Below are 12,978 nucleotides of genomic sequence, written 5' to 3' on the forward strand. Positions count from 1 at the left end.
GAAGTTAACAGCTGCTGTGTCCATGTGAGCGGTGTCACTGTGGGTATCTGTGGTTTGGGTGAATGCATGTAATATTTATGCTTTAAAGGCAAATACAACACCTGACAAAGTGTTGCATCACCGCAGGTCTCCAAAACAATCTCTCTGTCTATTTATGCTGTTCTCTGTCACTCTGTGTATCTCATGGCTGTGTCCCCCTCAGGCTTCCATACGTTGCCACACACGCAGATGTGTGATTCCCACCTCAAATTAATGTTCACCACCCACTCGGTGGCTATCACCTTCTCCCTCTTTCTGGGTTTCTTGCCAAATGAGATTGATTGGGGTCTAAGTAAAGAAGAATGGACTGGTGTTTCACTTCCTCAGTAGAGCGAATGTACTACGCTGAGTCATCGGGCCCTGCTCACAGCGTCATTGATTCCTCCCAGTCCTCCTCGGTGACCTTGGTCTACAGTAGGTTTTATACTGGCTAAGGTTCAGAGGCGATAAAGACACGGCTAGATTATGAACCAGGCCGGCAGTAGACAAGAAATACTTGAGCTCTTCTTATTTGAACTCTTGTCAACAGCACAGTTCAGAAGGCTAACCCTGGCATCTGACGCCACTCCATCAGTCACCAAGGAATGTCACCCCTGGGTGGCAGGAATCTCTCAGTTTACTTCCCTTCCTCCATGTCTCCTTCCTATTAGTGTTGTTCTCTCTCTCTCTCTCTCTCTCTCTCTGACGATTATCATTTTAATAACCCTCATTAAGTTTAGTCCTGACAGTCTTGATTATCTCCCACTGCAACACTGGGCCGATTGAGTTTCCATAGAGGCACACTCTGAACACCCCATCACTAGAGAAAATAATCAGGGTGGGGGGGGGGGGAATGATCTGTTTCCTATTAGCTTCCAGTGTGAATCAGCTATTGTTTTCTGTTCAGTTAGGGCAGTAAGCCCGGGGGCCACATAGGTCCGCTGGGACTACTGGAGGGGCCAGAGATGACCCCTGTATTAGGTTTCAATTTCATGGTCCCCCTGGTGGACCGTACCCCTTTTCCCAAGCCATAGTCAAACCTGTCAACTCAAACCCCCGCACCCCTCTCTGTCCCCCTGCCCAATACAAGGTTCAGCACCCCTTGTTAACACCAGAGTGTCTAGACATCAACAGAGGCACACTGTTACATGCCCACAGAATACTGTACATACTATACAAAGAAACACAGAAAAAACATACAGAGGCTGCTCACTTACATTCTCAGACTGTAGTAAGAGAGTGAGTGTGTGTGTGTGTGATGCAGTCATACAGTACATGATTCCTCTCTGTAGCCAGGCAGAGACATGGGCCAACATTGGAGACATGCCACCTCATAAAAACCACCTAGTGTAATAAATGTCTAACATCTTAACTCAACAGTAACACAGTGGGAGTTCCCTCTCAACCATCTGATGTTCACTTTTTGCAACTCCTCATTTTTTCCTAATGCAGACATTTTGTTTTAACCCTATGCTGTCACAATAACATTATCCATGCTCAACAACTACAGTATCTACTAAATGGTAAGGAGACAGAAAGCCCATTACACACTTTAAGAAGGATATAATTTAAAACCACACTTCCAAGTGTCTTTTCCCCCATGCAGTCAGTGATGGCAGAATTTGAGTAAGTATCTACTGAGGACAGTATAGTAAAATAAAAACTACAGTAGTTCAGATAGATCACATCCTGATTCCCTACTCTCTCCTATACAGTATAGACAGGAGGTGGAGAGACAGCCAAGAGTAATTCAGTGTTCTGGTTATGGGGTCTCAGGAGGTCCTGCTCTGGTCGTTAAGCCACACGGTACTGACACTTCAGAGACTCTCCTCGACAACCATGAAAATCTGCTCTTTAAGGGGCAGACAAGCACGCAACCATGAAAATACACAAGCAGCAAATCTGCTCTTTAACTACTTAGTCAAGCCCTTCCGACTTCACTGAGAAAGAACAAAAACACAGCAAAATGAAGGCGTATTACGGTACATGGGTTAACGTAGCATGGTGTCAGAACTGTCAAATATGAAAAGATAATAGAAATCCATTGGATAGACTTAGTCCTAGGGTGGCAAAGGGTCGGAAACTTTCTGGTAAGTTTCCAGATTTTTTGGGGAAATTTTCCATGGGAAGTTACACCCTGGAATTTGGGGAATTTTGCTTAAATTCATCAATATAACAGTGAACCTTTTTTTGTGGGATACACAAGGAAATTCAAGGTCTTGTGGCATATTTTGGTTAAACTATTCCCAATTCAATGGAATTGCAACCCACTGCATTCTTCCATCACATGTACAGCTGATTCTCAAGATCTTGCACACGAATGAGATGCTATTGAGCCCACACTACTACACTGTCTGAGCCAAGGACTACATGCTTTCTGCTAAGTTTTGATTACAGTACTGGGTGGGGTGAATATATTTTATAGGACATACATTCTTTTAAAAAAAACTAGTAAATAGTAGCCTACAGCAAAGCGTGTTTAAATAATTTAGAACTTGTGAACAATTTCTGCCAGTTAGTTTTTGCTACCATGTGGAGTGTTAATTCACCCGTTTCCATACATGTTTCATTTAAAAAAACGTATCTTACAAAAGGAGTTGTTCAATCTAACTGCTTAACTATTTATCTGTACATGGAATTGTATTTGCTGTTTCTTTTTACAATTATTTTTCTGATCTTTACAGGAAAATGCCACGGGCGCTATCTGATGTGTGGGGACATTTCACTGCAGCTAAAAACGGTGTACATTTGCAAATACTGTGCCAAATCATATGTGAAGAATGCAACAAAGACGCAGAATCATCTGGCTAAGTACATAAAGTTCCCTCAGCGCTTACGACAAGCAACCTCTGACAAAAGTCCCTCTACTTCTATTCCAGGTGAAAATGATGAATCAGACACCTTATCGATAGCAACAGCTCATGGTCCTCCTGGAATCAGAAGTTTTTTTTTTGACTCAATGGAGAAACGTAGTCAGAGATGCTGATGAATGTCTTGCTCGAGCTGTGTATGCAACTGGTCCACCTCTGATGCTCACAGGCAATGTGTATTGGAAGAGATTTCTGAATGTTCTTTGCCCAGCATGCAGCCCTCCAACCAGACATGCTTTATCTACTCATTTGCTGGATGCAGAGTTTCAACAGAGTTCAAGTGAAGGTCAAGCAAATCATAGAGAAAGCTGACTGTATTGCAATCATCTCTGATGGGTGGTCAAATGTTTGTGGGCAAGGAATTATTAATTACATCATCTCCACTCCTCAACCAGTATTCTACAAGAGCACAGACACAAGGAGACAACGGACACACCGGTCTCTACATTGCAGATGAGCTGAAAGCAGTCATCAATGACCTTGGACCACAGAAGGTATTTGCACTGGTGACAGACAATGCTGTGAACATGAAGGCTGCTTGGTCTAAAGTGGAGGAGTCCTACCCTCACATCACACCCATTGGCTGTGCTGCTCATGCATTAAATCTGCTCCTCAAGTACATAAAGGCACTGAAAACAATGGATACAGAGCCAAGGTTAGGTATGTGAAGGGTCATCACAGCAATCTACCTCAATAGCAGAAATCTACCTCACCAAATAAAGTGAGAAGAATAAGAGCACCACATTGAAGCTGCCTAGCAACACTCGTTGGGGTGGTGATGTCATCATGTTTGACAGTCTCCTGGAGGGGAAGGAGTCTCCATGAAATGGCCGTATCAGTCTGCCAATATGGACAGGCCCATCAAGAGAAGCCTCCTGGATGATGTGTTTTGGGAGAGAGTGGTAAGCAGTCAAACCTATCGTAGTAGCCATTGCACAGATTGAAGGAGACAATGCCATCCTGTCTGATGTTCAGACTCTACTTGCAGATATACGAGAAGAAATCCGTACTGCCCACTTCACCGTTGCTCCAAGCAGAGGAAACTGCAGTTCTGAAATATACCAAAAAGCGTACGTTGGACCCCACGTATGCTGGCAAGAGCATCCTGTCTGGTGTAGAGATCAACAAGGCATATGGTGTCATCACTACCGTGTCTCGCCACCTTGGCCTGGATGAGGGCAAGGTTCTTGGCAGTCTGGCAAAGTACACTTCCAAGCAAGGGCCTTGGGATGGAGATGCAATATGGCAGCCGTGCCAACATATCTCATCAGTCACCTGGTGGAAGGGACTTTGTGGATCTGAGGCTCTTTCCCCTGTTGCCTCCATCATCCTCCAAATCCCACCAACATCAGCCGCCTCAGAGCGCAACTGGTCCTTGTTTGGGAACACACACACCAAAGCACGCAACATGCTGACCAATACAAGGGTTGATAAAATTTGCCCGGATGGCGACCAATTTAGGCTTTTTGAGCCTGACAACGAGCCATCCTCAACAAGGTTGGAAAGTGACAGCGAAGATGAGGCCTCAGAGTCTGATGTTCAAGATTTGGGCATCGAGGGGGTCCAGAGAGAAGACATGGAAGCCTGAGAGGAAGACAACCAAAGCTTTAGCTTCTAGACTATCATTTTACAGATGTATGTTGAAAATGTTTTTGGGAGATGCGATGGATCATTGGGGATCATTCAATATTCCCTTTTGTTGTTCAGTGAAATCCTCCCATGTGAAGAGTCAACTCATTTAATTAAAGTTAAATCCGTAAACTTTTATTTTTTCTTTCTTTCTTTCCAGGATTTAAGGTGAAATATTTATGTTTCTGTCTCCATATGATATGGTAAATATATCCAATGCATATATTTACGTTAATTCCCACAGAAAGTTTCCACCTCATAATATTCCCCAAAATGTGCAACCCTATTTATGCCTAGTTGGAACTAAAAGGTGGAGGTGGTTGGAACGCTTCTCACCATCAGATCTAAGTATTGGTCAGACAACGGACTGTGATGCATTCAGAAACAAGCACTAAAGGTTCATGTTCTGATCTTTCCCAGGAGAGGGTTAAGGACTACTGCTCAAGCTCATCTTTGATGTTCAGAACCAGATAATATATATTTCTTTTGCCATGCAACTCCATTTGCAAGGCGTCAGAATGTAGAGATACTATAATGTATAAAACTATTTCACCACGGTCGGACTGAGTCCATACGCTGTTATTCAAATGCTTTTCTCTTTCCAACTCTATGCCAAGTAATACTTCAGCAATTACAGTAAAACCTTCTTCACACTTCCAATGAATTTTATAATCGTAATCTGACGCGGCACCTTTCAAACTAAATCCCCTAATAATGTATAACACCTCTACAGAGGCAGATCAGCCTGTAGGGGACATAGCCAAGCTATCATATCCTCACACACCAGTTGATATGATATGGCATTTTTAATATTAGTGTCCACCCAAAGGAGCATGTAATGTCAACATGTCTCTAGGGGTGCGGTTCCCACCTCTCTGGTCTCTCACATCTGAAAGAGAGAGCTCTGAGAAATAAAGAATGGTTAGAGTGTGAGCGGAAGGGAATGAGAGAAGTAGTGAGGGAATGAGAAGACATAATGAGACGGAAGCAGTGACAGTAAGAGGGAAGACGTGTGTGTGTGTGTGTGTGTGTGTGTGTGTAGGCATGTTCATCGAGTGGAGGTCATGAAAGGTGAAATACCACACTGGTGTTACCATGGAGACTGGGGGAGATAGAGACAGTCCAGTGATCTCCTGAGGGCATCCAAAGAGCACACAATATATTTCTACCACAGTGTGGTAGACTTCAATCATAACATTGCTTTACTGCAGAGAAGTGTCGGTATACACGGATTTGTCTCAATCGGAGCTGATCTGGTCCTTCCCTGTCTACAGGCATTTCATCCTAAACCTCTTTAGACAAGAGCTTTGACTGAACAACCACTAATACTACAACATCCAATTAACCTCTCTGGGGGACCAGCAAATCTTCCCTCAGTATAATCACACATTTGTAAGCAGCTTATTCATGCTGGACGTTTATTTATTTATTAAACATTTATATGAGTCACAAAAAGGTCATTCGTGGTCCGTTTCCGAGAACAGATTGCGAATATGAAAAAAATGAACCCTTTATTAGAAGGTTAGAAAACAACAACAGAGCCAACAGAAAACCAAAGGAATATGGCATCAGAAAGAATAACATCTCATCACCCTGTGAATCTCCGCAGGCACATTTCATTGGAATATTAACGGCAGAGAGCCACCGTAGTGAACATACGTACATACGTGTAAACAGAGTGCGTGGCGTGTAAACGTCCACGGTCAAAACCACATGATCACACGGGACCTGACTGTATAACGCCAGAATAGTACCTACTCTGTGTGACTGGACCGCCATTATATCGAGAGGTATAAAAATAGCAGGTATCCAATACATTCCTTTGAGTACCGTTAACTGTCACGATCAGGCTGCTGTCCCCAATTCTATTTGTCATGCAAAACCAAACTAAGGGTACAGATGGCCACATGAAAGCCCAAACAGATAAACAACTGAGGTTCAATCTGTGACTGACCTTAATGAGAGACTATATGAAGTGCATCCAAAGAGAGTGAGATGCATATCGTCTGGGCTGAGAGTAGACTCAGTGCTCTGGTATAGACTATATAAAGCTTTAGACCAGGGGAAGGCAATACTAGTCTAACAACAGCATAGTGTGCAGGCTTTTGTTCCATCCCAGCTCTAAAACAGCTGATCCAGCAACTAACACTGCAACCCTGGCCCCAGCTGTCCAGGGCCAGTTGTGTACCTCCTGTAACCTGGCCTTTCTCCACCCTGTCTGTCCATGCGTCTCCCTTCTGTCAGGAATAAACACCGCAGCCTGTAGATCTCACTAACTGAAGGCTTCCAGCTATATGTGCAGTGTCCACTGGATATAAGTGACTTGTTGCAACGAAACAACAACAGTCAAATCTCTTAATAAATTTCACTGTAAGAAGCATATGATTTTTAGAATGCAATGCAATTGGTTGAATGGAGAAAAGGAACCAGATGCAGAGAAATGTCTTTCCAAATAATAGTTTTTTTCTTCCAAATGAACATCTGTAGCTCCTCATTGGCTCAATCAGCATAGTGTTAAGTGCTACTCTGCCCAATAGGAGAGGCAGAGGAATGTTCCAGCGACCAATAGCTGAGCGAGGCAAACCGCCTAAACGGCAACAACCCCGCATGGCATAATAGGAGGAGAAGGGGTAGGGGTTCTGGGTTGGGGTAGAGGCACGGGCGTGACCCCTCCACCAGGGATCAGGGGTCATCTCAGTCACCCACGTCGCTGTCCTGGTCACCGATGTACCACAGGAATTGGAAGCTGAGGGCCAGGAGAGCGGTGCCCAGGAGGTCGCCCAGGGCGGTCAGGTAGGGGATGGAAAAACTGTCTGGGTCTTTACCACTACGCCACATAGAGTACACCATCCAGTCTGCTATACACAGCAACAGGAACACCTGAGAGGGAGACACACAGAGAGAGAGAGTTTAATATACAGAATGAGTTTACTGTACATAATGTAAATCTGCACAAGAGAAACAAGTGTGAGAGCTGTTAGCTTAAAGTTAGTTCGCTTAAAGACCACACAGCAACACAATTACCATCACACATGTAAATCAATGTAAGCGATTCCTGATTGCAAAAACCAAATTGTTTGCTATGCAAGACATCACACCCCCAATATAAAACAGATGCACACATACGCACGTGATTCACAAAGCACAGTGGCGTCCCACCGAGAAGTTGAAGCGAGGGAGAGAAATTGCGCAAAAATCCACATTACACACACACCTCTTCACAGATATTTTCTAAGAAACACCATGGAAACACAAATGGAAACACAAAGAAAACTGAGCTGAAGAGAGGAATATGAGAGAGAGAGAGCGAGAGCGAGAAGCGCTGGGCCATTGTGATTTAGAGAAAAGAAACTGTCTGCCAGTGGTTGGTGTTATTCCTGTTTCACTGTCCAAAAAACAAAGAGCTTGAAACGCTGCCCACTGCAATTAGCCCGACCAGAGACAGAGGGGCAGTATGACAGCTATAGTATAAGGAATAAAACTAAGCATTCGACTGATAACCATATGTAAAGGAAAACAAGGAGAAATCTAATGTTACCGGCAGCAAATACATTATAGGGAAATGGATAAAGAGGGAATTATTTGTAATAATGTGTGTTTCATAGGTGTCTGAATTCCTCGGTCCATCTAGGATGATGGCTTTGAGATGTCTGTCTCTATGCAGAACGTGTTATGTATGGAAACCCCCAAGGGTCACGCGACAGTCTATTTGTCTCGTCACACATAGTGGGTAGCGTGCAAAGTAGGTAGCCTGAAATAACACTGACTTTACTACTTGTGACAGAGCAGTGAATCAAACACTTCCTCTTAAGGCCCTCTCTGCTTGTCTCAGTCTATCAAGGGCAATCTTCTTTCCCCTCTGTCCTTTTATTGAGTGTCACTGTCCACCAAATACCCATTCAACTCACACACACACACACACACACACACACACACACACACAATAAAACAGAATAGTTTACAAACTCTCCCCAAATCGCTTTGTCTAAATACGGTTTAGAAGACAAAACACAACCAGAGAACGACGTCAAACCTCCCCTTCCACAGTATTAACTAGAGCCGTCTAATCAATGCAGAGAAGAGAGTGGAGGAGAAGACTCTCCAGAATAGAACCAGACACTGTTTGATGTCCTGCGGCTGGATGGGATCCTGCATCAGCCTTTTGTCTCCATCTTTCTAATTAAAAAGATTTACACAGGAAACGCTTTGAATGTGTTTGGTCTAAAGTGAGTGTCTTTAAATGAGTTTGTTTTCAAGTGTGTGCTTTGAATACATTAGCTTTGAAAACTGATGCGAAATGCCAGAAGAATGAATGAGCAACAGAAACATACCTATCCGATACCTCTTTCCCACTGCCATCCCTTTTCACACAAGCCAATTCTGGCTAGACAGTACTTTGTCCTTCCTGGAGCACATAACCAAGTTGCAGGCTAAGGTTACATCTAGGTGTTCTGTATCGTAATCGCACCTCCATCACCCCATCTGCCAAACTAAATTTGATTCAGATGAGCATCCTACCCTTGCTAGATTACAGAGACGTAATATACAGATCGGCCAGTAACGGTGCTCGAGTGGCTAGATGTTCTTTACCATTCGGCCATCAGATTTGCCACAAATGCTCCTTACAGGAGACATTACTGTGATCTACACTCAACTGTTAACTGGCCATTTCTTCACACTCAACGCAAGATCCACTGGTTGATGCTCATTTATAAAAAAAACTCAGGCCTCACTCCCACTATCTGAGATACCCGTTATCCTCTGCATACAACACCTGGTTTTCCAGTCACATTCTGTTAAAGGTCCCCAAAGCTAACATATCCCTGGGGCGCTCTTCTTTACAGTTCGCTGCTGCTAGCGACAAACGAGCTGCAAAACACTTAAAGTGGATAGTTTTGGGACACTCTTTGGACACTAGTTTTAGAGACACTCACTGACATTTGTAGCTGTTTTGTGTGATGTGCTTTGTCTCTGCCGTTTCTGTCCTTCGTGCTGTTTTCTGCCAGGTTGTGTTGTTGCCATCGGTCTCCCTTCAAGTGTCTTCCATCTGTGTTGTCCGTCTTGTCTTACTTTTCTTTTTTTTTTAAATCCAGGCCTCTGCCCCACAGGAGGCTTCTTGCCGGGCCGTCATTGTAAATAAGAATTTGTTCTTAATGGACAGGGCTGGTAAAATTTGCAGTATTAGAAATTAGGAGATGGGTCGACCGATACAGTAGATTCTGGCTCAAATGTATTTATTTATTTATTTGACAGGACAGTGTGCATGAATCAAGATTTCATGGTAAACATCAATTTATAAAAGCGCCAGAGTTAGCAACAAAGCTAATTTCTAACTCCCTGACCATGCCCCTTCTCCCCCAGATAGCTCAGTTTGAGTGGGTGGACAACTCTAGGAAGAGTCTTGATGGTTCCAAACTTCTTTGATTTAAGAATGATGGAGGACACTGTGTACTTTAGGGCCTTCAATGCTGCAGACATTTTGGTACCCTTCCCCAGAACTATGCCTCGACACAATCCTGTCTCGAAGTCGAAGCTCTACGGACAATTCCTTCGACCTCATGGCTTGGTTTTTGCTCTGACATGCACTGTCAACTGTTGGACCTTCTTATATAGACAGGTGTGTGCCTCTTTTTGGTTTTTAAATCTTAAAAAATGTCAACCTATTTTTGCTTTGTCATTTGTGTATAGCTTTTGTAGGCAAAAACAATGTAATACATTTTAGAATAAGGCTGTAATGTAAAAAGGGAAGGGGTCCGAATGTACTGTAACTTGTTTGTGTAAGCAGTATATAAGAGAACTAAGTGGACGGCGGAGCTCCTGGCAGACCAAGTACTACTTGGTGCATTAAGTTTGTTAGAACTTCTCCAGCTTGCTGATTTAATAAAGAATGATTCATTTCAGATTTACTTCAGGTGTAACTGGTGGTAATTTCCATGACACTAGCTAAACAAAGAATTTGAAATGTTAGTGTGTAATTGAGGTGGGACAGAGGAGCATCTTGTCCTTCACCGCCGTCATACTGAGAGACCTGTTGTGGTAGGCCCTCTTATTGGCCTGAATTTGATCATGCTGATATTGAGGCACACACCTGTCTATATGATATTGAGGCACGCACCTGTCTATATGATATTGAGGCACGCACCTGTCTATATAAGAAGGTCCCACAGTTGACAGTGCATGTCAGAGCAAAAACAAAGCCATGGGGTCGAAGTAATTGTCCGTAGAGCTTCGAGACAGGATTGTGTCGAGGCATAGTTCTGGGGAAGGGTATCAAAATGTCTGCAGCATTGAAGGCCCCCAAGTACACAGTGTCCTCCATCATTCTTAAATCAAAGAAGTTTGGAACCATCAAGACTCTTCCTAGAGTTGTCCACCCACTCAAACTGAGCTATCGAGGGAGAAGGGGCATGGTCAGGAAGGCAACCCAGAACACGATGGTCACTCTGACATGGCTCTACAGTTCCTCTGTGGAGATGGGAGAGTGGCCAGACCACCAATCAGGCCTTTGTGGTAGTGGCCAGACAGAAGCCACTCCTCAGTAAAAGGCACATGACAGCTAGCATGATGGTGGCAGCATCGGCAGGGACTGGAAGACTAGTCAGGCTCGAGGGAAAGATGAACGGCGCAAAGTACAGAGAGATGCTCAATGAAAACCTGCTCCAGAGTGCTCAGGACTTCAGACTAGGGTGAAGGTTCACCTTCCAACAGGACAACGCCCCTAAGCCAAAACAACACAGGAGTGGCTTCGAGACAAGTCTCGGAATGTCCTCGAGTGGCCCAGCCAGAGCCCAGACTTGAACCCGATCGAACATCTCTGAAGAAACCTGAAAATAGCTATGCAGCGACGCTCCCCATCCAACCTGGCAGAGCTTGAGAGGATCTGCAGAGAAGAATGGGAGAAACTCCCCAAATACAGGTGTGCCAAGCTTGTAGCGTCATATCCAAGATGACTCGATGCTGCATTCCTCTGCCAAAGGTACTTCAACAAAGTACTGAGTAAAGGGTCTGAATAGTTATACAAATGTAATATTTAAGTTTTTATTTTTAATACATTTGCAAACATGTCTAAAAATCTGTTTTTGCTTTGTCATTATGGGATAGTGTGTAGATTGATGGAACAAAATGTGGAAAAAGTCAAAGGTTATGAATACTTACCGAATGCACTGTATATTTGCATGATTTAGCTTATTAGTTATTCATAATTAACGTTTTGTTCCTGCATGCGTCTGGCAACGTCTCCCATCTTAACTTATAGAATGTATTCTGGGTGTTCTGCCAAAAGGTCTAAGGAGGGGGTCATGACCGTCTCCCCCTCATATCTCTACCCAGCACCTACAGGAACCAATGATTGTATGAGACAAGATGCACAATTCAAGGCTCTGTGTTCAGAGAACAAAATGTTCCTTCACTCTAACGATCTACTTTGATCTAACGAACTGTGGAAGACATTGATGATCCTGGATGGACCTCTCTGTACGGTTTGTGTCAGGCTTGAAAGGTGGGAAAGGCACAGACGGATTTGCATGAAGCCATCTCTGAAACCACTGAAGCCCCATTTAAAGAATCCTACCAAGGAAAGTGTGGGAAAGCAAGGGGATTTCTCTAAAGTAGAGGGAGACAGGGATAGAGGTTGAATTCTCGGAGAGAACACACAGTTCTTAGTAGAGGGCAGAGTCGAGTGCAGCAGCTGAGGGTGTGAGTGTGTACTGGGGTTAGAGAGCGAGAGCGAGAGAGAGAGAGAGAGAGAGAGAGAGAGAGAGAGGGAGGCTGCTGACTGGGAGATAACACCCTGAGCAAACACAGCGGGGGGAACTTTCCACTCCTCAGAGAGAGAAAAGCCTGAACAGGCACTGTACACTGGGGCTGCTCACAAGCATAGGGCAACATGTCTAGTTACATGGCCACAGAAACATTTAAGTGATTTAGGACCAGCAGTTTAGTTCGAAAGATTCCACTGTCCACTCTGTTAGCGGGAGTGCAGAGATACAGTGGGGCAAAAAAGTATTTAGTCAGCCACCAATTGTGCAAGTTCTCCCACTTAAAAAGATGAGAGAGGCCTGTAATTTTCATCATAGGTACACTTCAACTATGACAGACAAAATGAGAAAAAAAATCCAGAAAATCACATTGTAGGATTTTTAATGAATTTATTTGCAAATTATGGTGGAAAATAAGTATTTGGTCACCTACAAACAAGCAAGATTTCTGGCTCTCACAGACCTGTAACTTCTTCTTTAAGAGGCTCCTCTGTCCTCCACTCGTTACCTGTATTAAATGGCACCTGTTTGAACTTGTTATCAGTATAAAAGACACCTGTCCACAACCTCAAACAGTCACACTCCAAACTCCACTATGGCCAAGACCAAAGAGCTGTCAAAGGACACCAGAAACAAAATTGTAGACCTGCACCAGGCTGGGAAGACTGAATCTGCAATTAGGAAATGGAAGACATACAAGACCA

The 12,978-nt window shown here is 43.8% G+C and overlaps 1 protein-coding gene across 1 annotated transcript in view; it reads right to left on the reverse strand.

Annotated features, from left to right (window-relative positions):
• Positions 1-5,918: 5,918 nt before the first annotated feature.
• Positions 5,919-12,978, reverse strand: part of LOC115118241 (solute carrier family 41 member 2-like) — a 35,086-nt gene continuing 28,026 nt past the window's right edge. Inside the window, exon 11 of the mRNA XM_029646815.2 lies at positions 5,919-7,397. Within this exon, the coding sequence (XP_029502675.1) occupies positions 7,212-7,397 (186 nt within the window). The 3' untranslated portion in view covers positions 5,919-7,211. The remainder of the gene's footprint in view (positions 7,398-12,978) is intronic.

This window comes from Oncorhynchus nerka, linkage group LG8, assembly GCF_034236695.1.
Source record: "Oncorhynchus nerka isolate Pitt River linkage group LG8, Oner_Uvic_2.0, whole genome shotgun sequence".
Taxonomy (NCBI): domain Eukaryota; kingdom Metazoa; phylum Chordata; class Actinopteri; order Salmoniformes; family Salmonidae; genus Oncorhynchus; species Oncorhynchus nerka.